General features: G+C 43.1%; 2 protein-coding genes across 4 annotated transcripts in view; both read left to right on the top strand.

Annotated features, from left to right (window-relative positions):
* The window catches only part of pcdh1g22 (protocadherin 1 gamma 22), a gene marked incomplete at its 5' end in the record, with an annotated part of 1885 nt that extends 1562 nt beyond the window's left edge, over positions 1-323 (top strand). Inside the window, 1 exon segment of the mRNA XM_035669812.1 lies at positions 180-323. Coding sequence (XP_035525705.1) covers positions 180-323 — 144 coding nt within the window.
* A 1254-nt stretch (positions 324-1577) lies between these two features.
* On the top strand, positions 1578-17178 carry LOC118333302 (protocadherin gamma-C5-like). Of its 3 annotated transcripts, XM_035668883.1 has the most exons (5): positions 1578-4303; positions 9205-9263; positions 10328-10381; positions 12705-12802; positions 14462-17178. In XM_035668883.1, the coding sequence occupies exons 1-5, from the start codon at positions 1841-1843 to the stop codon at positions 14743-14745; spliced, it is 2958 nt and encodes a 985-aa protein (XP_035524776.1). In that variant the 5' UTR covers positions 1578-1840; the 3' UTR covers positions 14746-17178. The 3 variants fall into 3 exon arrangements, with proteins under 3 accessions (XP_035524776.1, XP_035524774.1, XP_035524775.1); XM_035668881.1 differs by lacking the exon at positions 10328-10381 and having other exon boundaries at positions 1580-4303; XM_035668882.1 differs by lacking the exon at positions 10328-10381 and having other exon boundaries at positions 1581-4303; positions 14465-17178.
* The last annotated feature ends 4249 nt before the right edge of the window (positions 17179-21427 follow it).

The following is a 21427-nucleotide window of genomic DNA, read 5'->3' as shown; positions in this document are numbered from 1 at the left end:
CGCTCAAAGTTCCATCTGTTGGAGGACGGCATCATGCAGCCCTCTTAGACCTCCGACAGAAAGCGGCCGAGCCAGGCAAGAAAACTGGGAGAAGTCGACCCCCTTTATTTGATTCTTTCTCTGGCCTCGGCTTCGTGCATGTCTCTGGTGACTTTTTCATCTGTAGCGGTTAAATGCAGATAGGAGCAGCAGAAGCAGCCGGTAGTCTGCTGCATGAGACGGACCTGACTGTGATCGATGTACAAGAACCCAGAAACCTGCAGATTCAGCTCAATACTGATGGACCTATAAAGTACGTGGAGGTCACCTGGGAGAGACAATGATGTCTCAGAGTCAGTCCTTCAGGTCCTGGTAATGTTCCGATGTCAGAGTACAGTGATTTCACTTTGGATTAAACCCAGCAGCACCACTCGACTTTAAGGAGGTGTATCAGGTGTCCCTGGAATGCGTCTTTTACCCGACAGCCACCTTGGACCGTTGAGGAGCCCACCAGGTGAGCAGAAATCCACATGGCATTGTGTGATATTGTATCTACAAACGTGGTCGGAACAGAGTTCTCCTTGTCCCGTTTTGTATTTTGCGATTTCTTTCTGTTTTCCTTTGCTTGACTATGGGTGATCACAGGAAAAGTGTGTACTGTTTCTTTGTCATGGAAACCAAATCGCACAAACTCTGTATAAATACACATTACAGAGCACGTTTTTTTGTTTTATATATGTTTGTATTCAGGTATTGTACAATATAAACATACATACATATATGCTACTTTGGCTTTGTTAATATGCTATAATAACATGGTGATGTTTTATTTCAGGGAATGACTATACCTTAGCTAAAACATAATATCGCCAATTTCCTACATACAAACATACATTACAGATACATTATTTATGTTAAAATCAAAAAAATTAAATGTTCAGACTAAAGGAAGAAGAATAGGGTTTCATCACTATTTGTCTGGCCAACATTCTTTCATTGGCCAATTTATACATTCTTTTGTATTGTTCGCAACATCTTTAATTTAGCTTAATTTTTGTTTCTTCTACAAAAACAAAAAAAATGCTCTTCATATTGGGCTACATTTCCTGTATTTTCAAATTGTCTGCTGCTTTGCGTTTCTATAGCTTCCATAAAATCTTTAATTTTGTTTATATATTTAAACTTCCCTTTGATACAGATTTAGGGTGTAGATAGAGGAAATGCCAGTTTGGAAACCATGCCCCCCTGCGGATACAAATAGCATTGCTATAAATAACAGCTGCTTGGTAGGCTGGTGTGTTTTGACTATTAGGAGTTCTCAATGACAGCACGTGACTCAGTTTTTCAACGGTATGACAAGAAGAAAGAAACATATATTTTCTTGGATTATGTAAACTTGCATTTCCCACAATCGTGACATATTCCTCCTTTTGTTGTTCTTCTTCTGTTGTCCTCTCAAACTTATGCAGTGAGAATTAAGCTGATACTTGCCTGTCAGTGGAAGTGGAGTCAGTGAAAAGTTTTCACTCTGTGTGTGTGATGTGTGTGAGTGAGCTGGTCCAGCCCTGTCTTCCAATGAGAGGGAAGGCCTCTGTGGCCTCTCCCCGCCCACGAGGGGAGTGAGTCGGAGGAGACGGAGCAGAGAGTTTCACTGGAGGCAGAAAATACTCAGATTTTCGTCCTCGTTTTCTCTTAAAAAACGGCCGTCATGATCACATCAAAACTTCCCATAGATCTATTTTTAAAGCGGAAATGTTTATCATCAAGACTGGCCGCGTCGTTTTAACACTACTATGGATACGTTACGGTGAAAGAAGAAGTTAAAAACTTTCCCATTCTCCGATCCTCGGAGCGCAGCACAATGGACTCCGGACAGAGGAAGCGCTCCGGAGGAGGGAGGCTGTGGAGGCTCTGCGTTTATCTAGCGTGCCTCTCCTGTGCGTCCGCTCAGCTCAGCTATTCTGTATCGGAGGAACTAAGCCCGGGCTCTGTCGTTGGGAATATCGCTAAAGATTTGAGTCTCACTGCTGAGGGGATTGTTCAAAGGAAGTTGCGGGTGGTCTCCGAATCCACAACGCAGTATTTTGAGGTAAAGCAGGCGACCGGAGATTTGGTTATTAAACAAAGAATAGACAGAGAACAAATGTGCGAATTAAGTTCATCGTGTTCACTACACCTTCAAATACTTCTGGAGAATCCTTTAGACATTCAACGCGTCGTGGTGGACATTCTGGATGTGAATGACAATGCGCCGCAGTTTTCAACCAGCAACATTTCTCTGGAAATATCAGAGGCGGCGGCGCCGGGGACCAGGTTCCGTTTGGAGAGCGCACATGATCCAGACGTGGGGACCAACTCTTTACGCACTTACCATCTCGCAGCAAATGACTTCTTTATATTGAATGTGGAATCTAAAAGTGACGGCAGTAAGTTTCCAGAGCTAGTGGTGGATAAAGCTTTGGACAGGGAGACGCAGGCCTCGTTTCGCCTGTTGCTCACTGCTGTAGATGGGGGACAGACGGAAAGATCTGGCTCAACACTTCTGCTCATTAAAATTCTGGATGTAAATGACAATGCGCCCGTCTTTGACGAGCCGGTTAAGAAAGTTAAACTATTAGAAAATGTTGCACGGGGCACTTTAGTAACAAAACTGAACGCGACTGATGCGGATTCGGGTAGCAACGGAGACATATCGTTTCTATTTAGTAAATACACACCGGAACGCGTTGTCAGTCTTTTCAGTGTGGATTCTAAAAGCGGGGAGATCCGCGTGAAGGGTGATGTGGATTATGAGAAAGCCGCTGCATACCACATCACAGTGCAGGCCAGAGATGGTGGCTCTCCAGCTATGGAGGGCTCCTGTAACGTCATAGTAGACATCATTGATGCAAATGACAACGCACCAGAGGTGACACTGACATCACTGAAGAGTCCCATCCGAGAGGACTCAGCACCAGAGACTGTGATAGCGCTTATAAGTGCCCGGGACCTGGACTCTGGTGTGAATGGGAAGGTTACATTAACTGTCCAACCAGGTTTGCCTTTCAAACTTAATTCAGCTTTTGGCATGCATTACAGTCTCATCACTACTGGGAACCTGGACCGTGAGACTGTCCCAGAGTACACAGTGGTCATCAAGGCCACTGACGCTGGTTCCCCTCCCCTGTCATCACAAACCACCTTTGTGGTGGAGCTTTCTGATGTAAATGACAACGCCCCCACTTTCTCTCAGCCTTCATACTCTGTGGACATCCCAGAGAACAATGCTCCCAGTGCCCCAATCACTGCAGTTTCAGCCACTGATCCAGACTTTGGTGACAACGCTCGCATTTCCTACTCCATACTTCACAGCATGGTCCAGGGTTCACCAATCTCTTCTTATGTCTACATTAACCCAGAGAGTGGCCACATCTACAGCATGCGCTCTCTAGATCATGAACAGCTTAAAGCTTTCCGTATTGAGGTGCAGGCCCGGGATGCTGGGGTGCCCCCACGGACAGCTAACGTCACTGTGCATGTGTTTGTGGTGGATGTAAATGACAATGCACCAGTGGTTGTACACCCCTCCTTCCCAAAAGACAAAAGCTTACAGCTCACTGTGCCTCCATCTGCCGGCCCAGGGCACTACATAAATAAACTTGTAGGGGTGGATCCAGACAGTGGGCACAATGCATGGTTGTTTTACTCCATCGCCCCTGGACCAAATGCTGGCATGTTTCGTATTGGGGCACACACCGGTGAGCTCCGCACAGCCCGCAAGTGGGCTGAGGAGGAAGCGGGCTCGACTTATGACATTGTGATCATCATTCAGGACAACGGTGACCCACCAAAGTCCAGTTCTGTGAACATTACAGTCACTGTGGATGAAAAGGGCGCAGACAACGATGCTCCAGCAAGGCCTCATCACACACCTTTCTCCAACCGCACTGGGATGTCGGACATCACCCTGTACCTCATCATCTCCCTAGCTTGTGTATCAGCTGTGTCCTTCATCACCTTTGTCATCCTCATGGTACGCTGCCTAAGGCACCGTGGCCCAGGGCTGGGAGATTCTGACTGCTGCTGCTACGGTCGCCACAGGCCCAGCCGCTACCATCAGAGGCCCAGCAAAGACCTGCAGATTCAGCTCAATACTGATGGACCTATACGCTATATGGAGGTTGTGGGAGGCTCTCAGGACCCACACACACGCACCTACAGACCCTGCTACTCCACCTTATCCAGCCGGAGTGACTTTGTATTCATGAAGACACCCATGCTGAGTCACAACAACACACTCAACATGACACTCAGCAGGAAGCACCTTATGAACTCAGCCAGTGAGGTGAGGGATTAAATGGGAGAGCAGGCATGGCATCAGTGGGATATGCCGTGGTTTCCCAATATAGGTGGCTCAATATCTATAGGCAGGTTTGAGAAATGCATTAAGTAACTCAACAATTGTCTTCACATGTAGTTTTGACATTGTAAAGGTATATTTATACAATGAATGGGTTAAAACCATAACTTTGATGCTTTGACTATTAGCAGTAGAGTGCTAACCTAGATTTCTTCAGTCACGTAGCTCTGCAGTATTTTATCTGAAACTCCACTTGTTTTAGGAGGAGGATCTCTCTCTCCTCATGGTGAAAAAGCTCTTAGAGCTTTGTTGTCCTACTAAACAGGTTTGGGCTAAATATTTAATATGACCCCAGGCTAGGAAATGTGGTTACTATCTCTGACTTCCAGTAACTAAAACTGGCACAGAGGAACTGCTTAGTTAGAAATAAAGAACGTAGTTGGAGATAGTTAAATAAATGTCAAAAGGAAGGGAAAAGGGGGAAACATAAGTGCTCCTAACAGATGGAGAGGAGGAGACAAACAGATGAAAATAGGTCCTGCAGTGTTGGCTCAGTGGAATGGCTGGGAGACAGAGGGCAACAGGATGACAGAGGGAGAGATGGGGAGGGTGGAGAGGAAAAGGGCCAAGGAAAGAAAATGGTAAGAGGGGTGGAGAGTCAAGAATAAAGCAGTAGCTGAAAAACAGGAATGCATGGGGTCAGTGGCCTGACCCTGACTTCCTGTTGTCCTCTGAACTTTTGGTGATTGGTTCCAGGACTCAACATCACATAGTGAGGCTTCTCTGGCTAGATCCTTGGTCAGAAAGGCCACATATTTTCCATGTGCTTAGAGTAGGGTGTGAAGGAAGGCTAACCAAAGATTAATCACATGCACGAGACACAGACAACCCCCTTAGTGTTTTGATGCAATGGAAGCACTGTCAGGGATAGAAAATGGCTGACAGTGCTTTCACCAGGATGATTTATTTTAGGGAAATTAAATGAAAGAGAAAGTATGAGTAATGTTTCATCCTCAGTCATGGGATGTTTAATGTAGAGTTGATGATTGAAGATAGGCGGAAGAAAAAGAGATTGGTGATAACTATTTCTTCTCCACACAACAGGGGGTCTACCCTAGAGTCTGTTTGATATCCATAAGATTCTCTGGTTTCTCGTGTCTATATTACATAGACACTCTCTCTGTGCTGAATTAGGTTGTCTCTGAGGTCAGCAGAGTACCATCTGTCCCCCTGCTCTAGTGACACGTGTGCACTGAGGACAACAGAGGAAAAGAGATAGAGGGATGGATAAAGGGAAAGGAAGGATGGCTTCACGCACGTGTGCCACAGCGCACACACCACACCACTGCACAAGCTATAATAGCTTTAGTCCAGCAGCTTGCGTGTGAGAATGTGTGTACAAAGCATCAGGCACAAGGAGCCCTCCAGCAGTGTGTAATTTTAGCTGGACCCTGGGGCCTTAGTGCCTGATTGTCTGTCACTTCCCACTCCCCTTCTTTGTATCCTCTTTTCATTTACAGTGTGCTGTTTTGGCACACACACCAGGTGCTAGCACAGAAAGTTTGGGGAAAACTTATATTAAAGGCTTTTCTTCTCTGAAATATTGGAAACTAAATTAAAAGCTTAATTTGCTTTAGAATGTACTGCATCATGCCATGCATTTGACTCACTTACTAAGTTGCCTGTTATCACTTGTCTATTTTATCTATCTTTGCAGTTATTCCCCTAGCTTGTAAAATCCCTGTAAAATCAGTGATTTAAAACAGGATATGAATATTGCCATGACCATGTGTTTTTCCACACTGTGTCTGTGAGAGTAAGGGTTGCCACGTGCACTGAGTTGGGCCGAGTGTTTAGTAAACTTTTTTATGGATGAAAAAGCTGCACATGCGACAACTTGCTCATGTGGTTCAGGAAAACTGTCCTCAAGGGTTTTATCAGTTGAGTCATGTTTGTTTAAGGGACAGGAATATTAAAATCAAGCACCACACATTTTGCTTTGTGTCAGTGCTCAGCTTTTCCCTTATAATGAATTAGCAGTGTAATGGATCCACATTTCTACTGGCATAATATGTATATGCCTATGATGGTTTATATGATATGGTGTGCATGAGTGTGTGTACACTGAAGATTATCAGAGCAATAGAACAGAACAGACAGAGCACCAGGTGCAGTCCAGCCACAAATCTTTTACCACCAATACAGTTTGTGTGAAGGAAATGTAATATTCCACAAAGAGTGCCAGATGGACCTGTATGTGTGAAGGAAGTGTTTGCATGTACTGCATTTTTTCCACCCCTGTCAGACAGAGAGAAAGGGATGAGATTGATTTTTTTTGTACACCTAGCTGAAGCTTTGTGTATCATGATGGAGTGGTCAACCATTAAACCAGATGTTTTTGCAAAGTTCATAGTCATGTATTTTCAAACATGGTGGATGAAGTCCAGATGTGCCATGTGCTGATCAGTCCAGCATATAGCCCCTGGTGAATCCAGTGCTCACATAATGAATATCCATCTCATCTCTTAAGATGATAGTACTTTGACTGACTTACATACTGTCGCGGTAGGTAAGGAACTCATTCAGGTTGTAATTCACCTTCAGAGCCCTCAAAGCTCTTTGGCTTCAACTTACAGATGTAAGGGAAGCTGACTGACAGTATTTAAAGCTTCCAGGCTGATATGAAAGTCGTTCAACTGGATTCAGCCCACAGAACTAATCCCTTCATGCCTTTCCACTGGCCTGAGGAGCTCCTGCCTTTAAATTGAACTTGCACTCTAGAAAACGTCTTGTACACTTTTAATATGTTCCTCTCATATGTATCTTATGAGATCCACTTACTTCAGAGACAAAAAAAACAAGCACATTTTAAGATGCTCAGATAATTGTAGCTAAACTCAATTAGATTTTGAACCCTGTCTGCATGCCATTAAACCTGGCTTGGGGTTTGTTTTCCCTGGCAACTGTTGTTTGAACCTCTTAGGAACTCAGCAACTCTTACCAGTTTGTGGTTGAGTGAAAGGATTAAGTCCCTCAGTCTGACTTTCTTCTTGAGCAGAAGAAGGTTGCATTCTCATGGATATCACCTGTCTGCTTGGAATTTGTATGCGTAGCCACATTTTTCATAATGAAGCATACAGAATGACAGTACATGTTTACCTTAAGCTAGCAGTGCGGCCCAGTCTGTTACCCTTTATTACACATGCCTGCAGTGGGGGTTGACCTTGGAAATGACAAGCGTGTGTCTGTGAGTGTTTGTGTGGTGAGAACGAGTCACACAGCTGGAATGCTGGGCTTCTCTGTGGATGTTTGCCTCCACTCAGTGCTGATCTTATTCTCTCCCTACCAAAGCTCAGACAGACTGCATGCCCACGCACATACACTCATCTCTGAGTCCATTTTTAGATAAACATTGACCAAGCTCTGCTCTGAAGGAGGATAAGAGTTCAAATATGCCCTCCTCTACTCATCCTCATCCACTATGGTTTTATGTTGGAATAACGACAACTTGTGAGTTCTGGCATTGCAGTTTGTTATGAGGACGTAACCAAGCAGACTTGTCTTCTCTTGTAGTAGACTGGACTCACTGTGTTGAGTTACCACCAAGGTGAAACAGAGCCTTTTGTAGACTACGCTGAAATTGAATCCACTGACAGCTAACACTATATGTTTTCTAGGGTTGTTAAATATTTGCGTTGTATTATTGAACAAACACGATACTATACAATTCCATCACTTTGTTATCATTCACACGCCCTCTCCCTTTGTAGTGTCCTTCACAGGTCCTTAGTAGACCAGACAATGTTCTCCCCTATTGAATCTTACTGTTATAGTTCTTTACTATCCATATTCTATTAGATGCTCCAGTCATGATAGTCACAAGTTCATCCTCCAATATGGATCTTTTTGTGTAGGTATGTTTTTAGGGATTTTCTCTATCTGTTTTCTCTCCTGCTCTCTCGCTTCTTTCCATCATTCTCTCGAGTAGAACAGCTCTTTTAATAATGCAGCACATCATCCTGCTGGCCTCTCTCTCCGGGGAGCTCTTGTGTCGATTAGGCGGCAGAATCTGGAGCCAAGCCAAGAGGTCTATTCACCGCATCACTGCACAACAAGAGAGCCTGAGAGAGAGGGAAAGAGCTAGAGAGATGGAAAAGACATGGTGGCATGGACAGTGAGGTAGAGATGGACAAGAGTGCAATGGGCCTGAAGACATTAATAGAGAGAAGCAGGGACACACAGAGACGAGAGAGGCTTTTATCACTGCTGAGCCACCATCGTAGCTGACGTTTTGGTATCAAAATAACTAACAACATTATCTTCCAACGACTCTTGGCCCTCTGAGTCTATTTAAAAGATTTTTATAAGATATCTGTCCATCAAAAATCTTACCAAAAGTCTTATCAGCACTAGCAAGAAGTGTTATAGTTTTGTTTTGCCTAATCTGTTAAATACTGTATTTTGGGTTAATCTTTGTTTGTGTGGTCATAAAGTGACAAATTCCCGACTTATTCTGGTGCATTTTGAGCTGATTGCTCAGTTATGTGATCGTATTGTTCTCTTTTTATTAGCCGTTTCTTTTTAGTTTTGAGTCCCAGTTTGTGTGCGTGTTTGTGTGTGCTCCTCTGCAGCATTTTATGCTCCACAACTTTTGGAACAACATGGATGCCTGAGCATACAGATATTTGTTGCCATCTGTAGTCCTTTGTTGAGCTTTATTGAAAAACAAAATGGTTTTCTAAATCACAGACACACAGACATACACCATCACGCAGATGTCAACCACAAAGCAACACCTTTTGAGCCAAAAGTTACACCTCAAAAACACCTTGTTGTTGGTGCATTGAAACATACCATTCATGTTGAATCTTCTGTTCTCTCCACAGCAAAAGCCTCCCAACAATGACTGGCGCTTCACACAGGGACAGAGACCCGGACCTAGCGGGTGAGTAAACTGAGATACACACACACACAGATAAACATTCCCAGTAATATGAAGGACGTGTTAGTGTGCTGCAAAAAGCGAGCTTATCGTAAAGACAGAGGGAGTGATAAAGGGTGAGGAATAACAAAAAGAGGGGGAATGTGGATAGTGGGTGCTGTAACCATAAGAACTGGCTGCCTGCAGGGTGCTGATTGTAAAGTACGGATGACATCAAAGTCACAATGCAACCATCTGAATCTGACTTTGAATGACATTGTAGCACAAACACTATTGTTGTTAAAATTGTATGGTCGCATTTTAATGCATGATTCGTGCTCAGTGAATACAGATTCTTGACTGAGCATCTCTGCCTGGTTCCAGGCTGCTTTATAAAATGGCTGCTGCAGCTTCCACTCCCCCTCCCCCTCCTGTTCCTCTCCTCTCTGCGCTCCCTCGCCTGTGCGCCATCACTCAGTACTACTGATGAGGGACGGTGACCAGAGCTAGTGGGGGGATGGGACAATGTATTTATCCCTCTTGCACTGCCATCTGAGAAATAGTACTGACTGGTTACTTGAAATTTAATGTTTTGACACCAGCGACTCGCCTATTACATGACAGTATATGCATTGTGTTTCTCTGTTTCAGTTGTGTGTTTTAGTGAGTGTTTTGTGTTGATGGTTGATGATTGCTATTTGCCCATAATGTGTGGGCTAAAATGGAGTGCGTGCAGTAACAGTTTTCACAACAATGATTGCACAACACATTCTATGAGTCAAGGCTTCTCCCTGAAACATACCAGCCAGGGCAGAAAGCTCTTTTGAGCCAAGTCAGGAAAATGTTAGACACACAAACACACGCCACTGTCGTTCTAGAATACCACTGGGATTTTGGATGTAATTCAGAGGAGAAAGAAAACTAACTCCCCATCTCTGGTATTTTAAATAGATATAACAGACTCAACATATTTTCCACTGAGATCTAGACCGCAATATCTCAGCATTTTCCTATTTGTTACACTAACTCAAACTTTCCCTTAAATACACAATGGTTCTTTCAGGCTGTATAACTTGTTGTGTTTTTAGTCCCCACATGCCGTACGGTACACACATACGATGGACGCCGAAGAGTGGGACAAGGTACTAATTTAGATGTAGACACTATATGGTCACTTTCTGTCCATAGCAGCTGATCAGTGTTCAGTTTTGTTCACTAACTGTTCGGTGGTAGAGGGACCTGATCACATATCAGCTGGTAAGGGCAGAGAGGGGCTAAAATCTTTTAGGTAGTGCACTGCAGTTGAGTGCTGTGCTGTGTGTAGATGTACCTAACCCATAGCTTCTGTTAGTCTCCCTAAAAGTATGATGGGGTTTGTTGATCGATGTGCATAGGCCACAATGCCTGCTGTGGCGTAGAAAGGATTGTGAAACTTTTGAGTTTGCGTGCAGTGTTTTGTAGATTTGTTATTTCATGTATGTGTGCTATACATATAGTCATTATAGAAGAACTTCTAGAAGACTGGCTTACCATACAGTGTTGCCTTTGGTGTATGTCTGTGATGGTTGTAGCTCAACATCACCACATGTGGCTTTTTCATGTGATTTATCCACTGAACAACTAGAAGAAAGGGACAATGCGGGCAGCTGTCTCATGATTGATTTCCATAAAACGCCTGTTAGAGGTTAAAAAGTTCCTCAGTGAAGTAAACAGCTCTCCGCATTAAACTCTTGTGGTCAACGTGCAGATGAGACAGAAGTCATGATGTACACCATGTGACTAGCTGATTGGGCTAAAGTTAAAGTTTGAAGTTAATCACTAGAAGGTTCTCTGCAAAACAACTAGAAGAGCCATCCTTAAAGATAAAACATGTCATGTAAGGTTGCAGAGGAAAAAAACGATAGTCCTCTCTGGCCAACCAAGGACATCCCTCTGGACCACAGTTCACAATCTTGCCCACAGGAAGTGATAATCCTGACCACAGGAAGCACTTAACACAACCACAGGATGTGATAAGTACAGAGAGATGCTAATTTAGCGCAAATTAGGCATTCCCTTTTATCTTAAGTGATGTGAATAAGCACAAAATGGCTGCCTTGGCTTTACTGACCGTGCTCTTACCAAGCCTGTTTCTCATTGGCTGCCTGGCACAGGACGTACATGTTTCTCTCCTTCAGTCTCTCTCTGGCACTGAACTGAAAACCACTTCAGAGTTTTGGCAATGAGATCTGGCAACCTGCTCTTAAACAAATCCCTGTTTTTATGTTAGAATTCCTTTTTCACTCTTTCCCCCCTTGTGTCCTTTACTTTCTCTTAAGTCCCTGAAGCGGACCAATTTGTCCAAGAGTTTTTTAGCTTGGTTTTAAATAGAAAAGATAGCGTTCCTCTTTGCATCCCATGTATTTGACACACTATCTATCTATATATATATATATATATATGCAGTCCCACATCCCTCATGTATTACTCCACCCTATATTTGTCAGAAAGTACTACCTGAAACCTCTGTGGCCTTTTAATCCCTGATGTGTCTCTCCTCTTTGGAGCTTTACACTCCACCAGAACCTTTTACCCATGTCCCTGTGGACTAATGATCCTCCACCAAATGCCCTCAGGTGGTTTGTTATTACCCAAAACAGTCAAATAAGCAATGTACTTACATACACAGACACAATTCAGGAAGTTGTGAGAGTAGCTAAAATCCATATTGTTTTTGCTCAGGAACTAGGGGCAGCATCCATCATGGTTTTATATGTTTTTTGAGACTGCTGGTCTTCTAATGAAGTGATGTGGCTTTATTAGTTTTTAGTTTATTAGCACTTTGGAAACAGGAGCAGAGCCAGGATTAAAGCATTGTGACCTATTTGTCAGAGCTTGTGTTGGTGTTACCAGTGTGGGAATGGAAATAAGTAGGTGAGCATAATAGATCGCAGGTCTGCTTTCTCCTCTGTTGCCCTCACATGCAAATTGCAGTGTTTAAATAAACAAGCCTTTGAAGGTGAAGTTTGCCCAGATGGAAATGCTCACTGAGCGCTGCATGTGTGGCTATGCAGACAGCTATTTCCTTTAAAGGTGGGATCATTAAATATTTAATCAGATTTACTAGACGGCGCAGTGCTCGTGGTCATACAGGAGAAAGAGCGAAAGTTGTACAATGTTTACTGTGTGTGAATGCAACACGCTTGCTACTTTGTGTCTGTGTGCAGGCACAATTTGTACATGCCTTAACAAAAGTGTGTTTAAGAGTGTGCGTTTGTTTGCGACACACCCTGTTTTGTAAACTATACATCATCTTTGTTATCCTTGCTGAGGTCTCCTCAGGCTGTGTACTTTGCCGTCAGCTGCTTTGCCTTTACATCATAAACCACCAACTGTCAAACCAGTGAGCTAAACACACACACACACACACAGAGGAGGACAGACCACCAGTTATTTACTGTTGTTCTTTCCTCGTTTTCGCCACAGGGCAACTGGAGGACCTGAGGTTGCCATGGGAACTGGCCCCTGGCCCCAGCCCCCAACTGAGGCTGAGCAGCTCCAGGCCCTGATGGCTGCAGCTAACGGTGAGTCCTATACCTCATCTTTTTCCTCCCTTTCTATCTCTTCATCTTCTCTTTTCCAAGCCAATAGCTTGTCGAGGGTGCGTGGGCAGGGGCAGTTTATTTAGGTTCCTGTTTGGTTGTAGGGCAACTAGCCAGACTCGCTCATTGATAAACCTTTCTGTGGCCACATTGATGTTTCCATGTAGTGGATGTGTGCTAATAAAAGTCTCATCGGAGAAAGTCTTGTGATGATGTTCAGACGTAACTACCTGCAGGTCCTTAGGTAGACAGTACAGATGATGTGTTGAATTCGACAACATGACAGAGATGCATGTTTCCACTGTACACACTGATCACATGCACGGTGTTTTATCATAAGCAGAAGGCTATAGAGCTACATGAACAGTTATGTAATATACAACCTTCAGGTTTGTGAAGAACCAAAAATTCCCATATTTCACAACATATGTTCTACCTTATTTCTCTGTTCCTACAGTGACTGCCTAACCAGCACTGAGAAGACACATACAGTGATTCATCTTTGGGCTGTTAGTGTGGAAGCCTTAGTAATAACCTGGAAAAACACAAATAAATTTGCCTTTGAAAGCGTTCTAAGCAACACAGTGACAGTCAAAAATGACAACATACACAGGACAAACACAACAAGATTAATTCCCAAATAGAGTCAAGTCATTGTTTCCACTGTTATTTTAACCATTGACACATCACATCTCCCTCCCTCTACACACACACACACACACACACACCCTCCCCCCTCTTGGACACTGCACCGGACGTGGTGTGAAATTTTTCCATTGGAGTGAACAGAGAGACGGAAAGAGAAAAGGCTCTGTCTTGGCCATAGTGGTAACTTGCGTGTCAGCACAAAGTTAGACAGAACAGTTAGTGCCATCAGTAAGGAAAGAACTAACAGTGCATGTGATAAATACTGAAGGTCGTCAACACTTCAATCTCACTGTGTTGTTAAGCACAACACAGAAGGAATCAATAAAGAAGCAATGTGTGAGAGCATACTATGTATAAAGAAATGTAGCTTTCAGTTTTCTACTCCAGTGCAGTTAGCATGATGTTTTCGTGTGCATATGTGCGTTTATATAGGCTGAGAGGAACTACAGGATGGGGGAGGGACAGTTTTTGTCTCTGGCTCTGCAATGCAGGGGCTGTGGGAGAATTATGAGCTGAGCAGCTACGTCATGCGCGCGCGCACACACACATACTCAGGGCAGGCGTGGTAGAAAACCAGAAACACAGAGGGGTATGCTGGGGAGATCATGATCCTTGTTTGGTTTTTTGGGTTTTAAAAAAAAAAACATCTACACACAATTAATGGTTGTGTAATACTTTCTCTGCTTAATTTGTCATTTTCTTATGGGCTCAGTTTTTAAGTTTAACTCACTCTAACCTCATTGCCCAAGCATTGGAATGTGTTTAAATTAAATGTGATGTTCACACAGAATCTACCTTCACTCAAGTACCGTATCTCTTTTAGAAGCTTTAAAAGTAATTAGTTTAACCTCATTTTATGCACTATTTTCATTTCACTACTTAAATAACACTGTCATACTAAAACTTTCAATTTCTTGTTGTCTAACAAGTTTCATCCCTCCCTCCTCTCCCTCCTCACCCGTCATTCCCCCACTCTGTCTCTCTTCCCCCCAGAAGTGAGCGAGGCTACAGCCACCCTGGGACCTGGCACCATGGGCCTGAGCACCCGCTACAGCCCACAGTTCACCTTGCAGCACGTGCCCGACTATCGCCAGAACGTCTACATCCCCGGCAGCACGGCCACCCTCACTTCCAACCCCCAGCAACAGCAGGCCACGGCCCAGCAGGCCACCCAGCAGGCGCTGCCTCCACCCCAGGCCTCTGCCCAGCCTGAGCCCCCGAAGGCTGCCCAGACACCTGCCTCCAAGAAGAAGTCCACCAAGAAGGAGAAGAAGTAGAGCTGGACGGAGAGAGGTGGAGGAATGATAAACCCGGCCTGATCTGATAAGAAAATCAACCCCCCATACCCTTCACATTAGGTATCTTACTGCTCTGCTGTCTCTCATAGCCACGGTCTAAATAATGACAGCAAATCACTTTTGACCACATGGACGTTGTTGATGGTTCTTTGGAAGAGTGTCTTGAAGAATCAGAATGTGCTGAAGGCTGTTACTGGTGTTGATAACTCATGCTGTGCTAAAGGTCAAGTATTTCTCACGTAATCATTGTCGGTGGATAATATTGGCAGGGTATGGGGGGTTATAGTGATTTTTGTTTTGTTTTTTTCTTTTGGCAAAATCAAATAAACTTTGACAAAGAGATTCAGTGTAAGGAACCTTGCTGGGATGACAAGGCTATACGCAGTGATGTATTCACAGGTAAAATGTTAGTGTCTTTCATGTTGGATTTATTGTGCACTTTCCCTGAGGTGGAAAGTCAGCTATTGTAAAGTACGCTAGTTGCCATCCATTAAATTCCAATATAGGGTCAGCCTTGCAGGGTCTTGAAGTAAGTCCTGTGGATATAAGGCTATTGTTTGACAGGTATTACAAACTTTTCTGCATGCTCTTTAAAGGTTCAAACCACATATACTAGTTTAGAGTTGCAAACTATGCATTGCAAAAGCAAAGAGGAGGACATCCTGAATCTATTATCCTCGCTCCAATCGCAGGTCAACATAATGCACGTGTAGCATTTACTTGACACAAAATGAAAATTACTTTTGTAATCATAGTTAAAAAAAAATACAACTTCAATCTCCTGATATTTTTATGACCTGAGCATGCATTCAGAGGAAGGGCTGGCAGAGGGTCAGGTGGCATGATATTGTGTCATGCAGTCACAAGCCATGCTGTCCATGCAGGTGGTATAGCAGCAGGGACTGGCGTCTTGTATAACACCTCCAGATGGGCACAAACATGTCCTGCACCCTCTACCCTCCCCTCTTCACACCCAGCTCGTGTCCCTCCCCCTCACTCACTACCCCACGTTGAGAGACAAACAAAGAGAAATGCACTGTTCGTATTCTGATGATGTAGGGGTAGTAATCACTTCAGTCTTTAGGGAAACGCATAGATGTGGTAAACTTAAGTGCTTAGGAGTTTCTAGACACTTGCAAGCCGCTAGAGTATTTCCCCTCACTATCCTGAAGTGATGAAGAAACTTCTTGATGTGACACAGTAACATGTTTTTTTTCTTTGGGAGTTAATGATTCGATAGCATAGAGGAATTGTTTGTATAAGATATGAAGTCTTTACTTTGCCGTCCATCTGTCTGTCAGGCCTCTGGCCAGATACAACTGCATGAGAAAAGGCAGCTTGCAGGCTGGGTCAGGGGGAGTGGAGGGGATGTGATGAGGGGTACACAGACTGAGGCAGTACCATTACATCAACCAGAGGGGTGGGGAAACAACCTTGGCTCTACCCACTGAATGTACAGAGGAACCACTGTTGACCTGCCCACCCCTTAAACCTTCTCTAATGCACTGACCCAGGTAGAGGTCAACAGAGCCAAGCACATCTGTCCCTGTTGGTGAGAAGATACCACTCAAGAGCCCTTTGAAATATCCCGCCTCTATTGAAATTAATGGAAAACCTTAGCCTCTCTACCACTCACCTCTCCCCTCCACTCCCTGGTCCTGTGAGGCTCTTCCCCACTGTAAATAAACACAAGTCCTGTCGATGGTATGAGCCAGTTGTTTGTAAAGTAGGGACCACGTCCAACATTTTCAAAATAAAAGTCCCTCTCCACAAGGCGTGGCTTACTACTGGAATGTGTTGCATTTTGTTTTTCAAGAAAAATAAGAAAACCACGGTTAAAAAAAAAAAAAATCAATAATGAATAAAAATCTGAGATGTTCTTCAACAGTTTGTGTTGCAATGTAGTAACTAAGCACCATGGAAGCCAACTAACTCTTCAGTGTAAATAAATGAATTAAAGATAACTTTAGATAAGTAAACAAAGTGACACACGTAGACTAGTTAACTTGTGATATGTGTTGCGCATATTTTTGTGTTCATTTTCTCTCTACTATCTTTTATCACCCTGTAAAGAAACAAAACAAAAAAAATATGAAAATGTTTCTATCCTCCTGTAACCTCTTAATGTTCTTTTGCGGTGATTTTATCTTGTGCATTTGTGAAAGAATGCCTCTCATTCTCTTTCTGTCCATATGAACAAATGATTATAAATATTATATATGTGTAAGTCCGTCCGCTGCTGAATTAATACTACTCTATCCTGCTGTATTATCTTTCTTATCAAATGCTTAGCCCCCACGCTTTACCCCTGTGTTACTCTCTTATTTTTATGCTAATATTTATATTGCTGTTTTATTTTCTCTTGAACACTGACATTTCAAATAAAAAGATTCTGAAATCATTTAAGAAATACTTGTGTGTGTGGTTTGTTTTATGTTATTATGTGTAATTATCATACATACTGCAGTTTGAGTGAGTTAACTTTGTGCATCATTTATACTGCTAATCCTATTTATTTGACTCACTTTGTGAAAAGCATTTAATGCTGTAAGATGCATTGTGCTGTGCAGTAAAAATGTTGCTTAGGGCTTTTTCTGTGTGACCTACATTTAGCAGGACTGCAGCACTTTTAATGTTTCCCAAGAAGCTTTGCTGTATCCGTGGTCCATTTCAGGTTTTCAATGTGGCAGATAAAGGGTCCAAAAATAAACAAAATATGAGGCCACAAAATTATTTTCAGTGTGTGTGAGAGTTCAAATTTAACATGCACTCTTTTTAACTACTGTTCTGTTGTCACATGTTAAATTGAAGTAGTAAATTTGGGCGTTTTATTGCCATGCTACTTGATACTACTACTGTTGATAAGATGATTCATATCCATCAAATGTACTAAATTATAACTCTAATTAAGTTGGACATCATTATTAAACTGACTGGTATTAACATTTTAAAAGTTGTGGCAGCAAGAAATGATTTCAGTAAAAGCATTACCTTGAGCAGGAACAAAAGATTATTTTATATTAGCTGTTCATTATACTATTTTATATCTGTTTTTATATATTTTTCATTTGGTGGTGATGAAAAACATGGTAGAACAGATGATACTGACCCTCAGTATTCATGTATGATAGCCAATTTGTTCTCAGATTGATGATTATTACAACGGCTATAACAAATCATCAAAGGCTTAAAACAGTTGCAGTAAATTGACTGTATATTGTTTGATGTCTGCTACTGTCTAAAAATAGAAAATAGATGAATGGTAGCAACACTTTAAAGAAACTAACAATGTAAAAAACACACACATCTATATTCTTGAAGCTCATTCCACCTAAACTCGCTGTCTCCTTGTCCAGCTCATCATACCAGAGCCACATGTTCCTCTGCTTACCTCTCAGAGATCCTGGGGCCACTATGGGGAACATGGTAGCCTGTTCAGGCTCTTTGTGGCTTCACAAGGTCTTACACAATAACATACGTCCCTATAAATAGCCCATGGGACGTCACTGAGCAAAACAAAAGGAGCAGGCTCTGCTGCAGATGTTGGGGGATGGAAGGAAGAATGGAGATGATGTGAATGTTCATGAATCATGCGAGACATCCTCTCTAATGCCAGCTAATGCAATTTTTCCAAGTTAATGTAACCGCCTGAAGATTACATAAAACCAAAAACTGAGAGACATTTGAGGGAATAAAAGATATTTTCATTCATTTAAAAATCACCATCTGCTAGTTTTTACATACATTTTTCTTATTGAGTATTCATTTTAGATTAAATCATAATTTTAAAGTGGCAATCTAATTATTGACAGAGCAGCATTCACACATCAAACAGTGCAGATCCACATACCCAAAATGGCGACTCCTCTCACCCTTTTCTCATTGTGTTATGTGGTTGCCACGGTAACTGTCAGCCCCAGCGGTTGGATGCTTTTCTCTGTTCTCCACATCTTCATGACAGATCTATGCAGCGGACCATTATTGGCTCCACTCAGGGCCCAGCTGAGCTGAATGACCTGCAGGAAGACAAACATATTCAGCCATTAGTCAAACCGGGCAACTCTGACAGAGACATATGCAGGGAAACATGGAAGAGAGGAGCAGAGAATATCCCACACACAAACACAAGTGGATGAGTCAGAGGTAATGACACTGTGGGTTTGTCCCAGTTTGAGTCACTGGAGATCTACAGTATGAGCTTCCATTTGAGAGCTATTCTAATTTGGGTTTACAATCAAAGGAAACTGAAGTATTATTCATATGGGTACAATATGGATACCGGTATGCTATTTAGCTTTAGAGTTACTTTGTCAGCTGATGCTTGTCATCCTATGACTCATAGAGACTCCTGCTGTCCTCAGTGTCCCCATGTGTCATCCATTTCCCGGAGGGAGATCCAGCAGAATGGAGAGATTGTTCTTTTATTGCCCCCTTTAGGTCCCCTCCACCCTATCTTGCTTAATTAAGCACATTCCTACTCATTATACACACACTTACATATACACAATAGAGTGACACACACAGTCACACACAAAAATCTTCAAGCCATAGCATGTATAGCAGGGTTGTCCAAAGAGGAGAAGCTGTAGTGGACTGGAACTTCATAATGGACTGCCTGTGTACGGTAATAACATTAGTCAGAAGGCCTGGACACAAGAGAGAATAACAGGCATCATCACATCCTGAATGTGACACAAGTACACATAAGCAGACATGTGGGGGCTCACAGACACACTTACACACTGTGGTCAGTCAATGAGTCAGTGAAGAAGTCAGACATTCAAACAGACTCACAAACAAAAGAATGTAAAAGCAAATTTCTTGAATAGTCTCGTAATCAAATTCATTCTAATTTGTCTAGATTGGAGCAGAAAGTAGAGCAGAGCTGCTTCTCCTCTCTCACAGTGTGTCAGCTGCCAGGAAGGTCCAGGAAGAGGAAAACCAGGATCTCATTTCAGGCAGAGGAGGATCACATCTGATCCATGTGAGGAAAGAGTAGGATATGACGTAATGGCTGCTTATGGCGGGACAGGAAGTGAGATTACGCGCCTCTTTTACTCCCCCTCTCCCTCAGTAGTCCAGCAAAAGGAAGGAACCCTCCCCCTTATCCTCTCCCACCGACTTCCTCTCTTCTTCCTTCCCTGCCCCCCCTCACACCCTCCTTCCTCCGATCCTGCAGCTGTCTGTGCAGTGTGTTGGGTCACCACATGTTGCAGGACAGAGGACTGCTCTGTGGAAACACAGCAGGGATAAAGACCAGCTTAATCTGGACATTACCCGGGAATGACTCCGGGATGAAACGTATATATTTGCAGTGCCACAGTCATGCTGAGCATGGCCTAAATCCAAATGACCCACTTTGTGGATATATACATATGAAAGTTTCAGAGACCCAGAAACAGACAGCAGTGGGTTAATGTGATTTCTTCTCATGCAGAGATAGAGAGAAAGAGACTCCACTGTTTTTTTAATGGATGTTCCTAATAAAAAATTAACAGGGAGAGAAAGGAATGGAATCTTTTTTTCTTTTGGCAAAGTCAGCCTGCTCCAAAAATACACCCCAACTCTCCTGCACCACGAAAAATATCAAGTAATAGCCACTCATTGGATGAGTTTAAAAAAAAGCATTTCATACATGCAATGTCTGACATCTTTAATCATCCTCTCTAGGCTTTGCTAAACACACTATATTTACCATATTTCTTACATATTTTCCAAAAAGCCTGTTTTCATTTATCATTTCAGCAGAGAGGAATGTGCCCATCAGGCAGAGTTAACTGTGAGCTCAGTGGTCTTTGGCTGAGGGAGGAGGAGGAGGCCATTGAGCAGGAGCATTGGAGCACTGGAGCCTGAACGTTGCTAAGGCTAACACTACCCTGATTTAAAGAGACACAGTAATGTGCTGGCTGCTAGCTCGACTAAATTACAGAGATGGAGCTGTAGCAATGTGGAAGAAGAACACAATGCCCCCTTTCAAATCAGCAAACCCTTTTTTCTCTTCATCTGAAAAGCCCTCTCTCTGCTCTTTTTCTCTCTTGCTCTCCCTCTCTCACTTCATCTCCTCTGCCAAGAGCTCTCGCGCCTGTTTTCTCAGCTGGGAGGATGGAAATCAGACAGAGGGGAGACAGGGAGACAAGGGGGAAGGGGGGAAAGACAGACAGAGAGAGGGATGGTGAGAGTTGGATTTAGGGTTAGAGAAGCAGGGTTAGTTGCCTCGTTATGATTTCGCTGCAGCACGGTTGGAGAGAGTAGATGACAGGAAGAAGTGTCCCCCCATGCTTGCAATCAGGTGTCACTTTACTAGGTCACAAGTCAAGGGTCAAGTGTACAAAGCAAAGCAGTAAAGTCATGTGATCTGCTCACAAGTAATGGACAGAACACACAAAATGAAGAGTAATCGAATAGACTTCAATTTGGCTTCCATTTGCTCGACAAGATAGAACAATGTGGATGTGTTTTGAGAAGATCAAAAGCCTCCATCTGGTGCACTGTGGTTTGAGGGCATCTTCTGCCCCCACTCCACACTCTCCAAAACACACACACACATACACACACACACACACACACACTCAAACTACACTCAACCATAAACCCAATCCCTCTTTACAAGCTATACACCCCATAAGCCCATAACCTTCCCCCATCCAGCAGCTACCACACC

Source organism: Morone saxatilis, unplaced genomic scaffold (assembly GCF_004916995.1).
Source record: "Morone saxatilis isolate NCDOM2014 unplaced genomic scaffold, NCSU_SB_2.0 Contig22, whole genome shotgun sequence".
NCBI lineage: Eukaryota > Metazoa > Chordata > Actinopteri > Moronidae > Morone > Morone saxatilis.
This window is presented reverse-complemented; position numbering and strand designations above follow the sequence as displayed.

Excerpts from the sequence above, each read along its gene's own strand:
- LOC118333302 (XM_035668883.1), top strand. The coding sequence starts at position 1,841 with ATGGACTCCGGACAGAGGAAGCGCTCCGGAGGAGGGAGGCTGTGGAGG. Across the intron at positions 4,304-9,204 it reads TTATGAACTCAGCCAGTGAG|CAAAAGCCTCCCAACAATGA; the intron begins GTGAGGGATTAA and ends TTCTCTCCACAG. Across the intron at positions 10,382-12,704 it reads ACGCCGAAGAGTGGGACAAG|GGCAACTGGAGGACCTGAGG; the intron begins GTACTAATTTAG and ends TTTTCGCCACAG.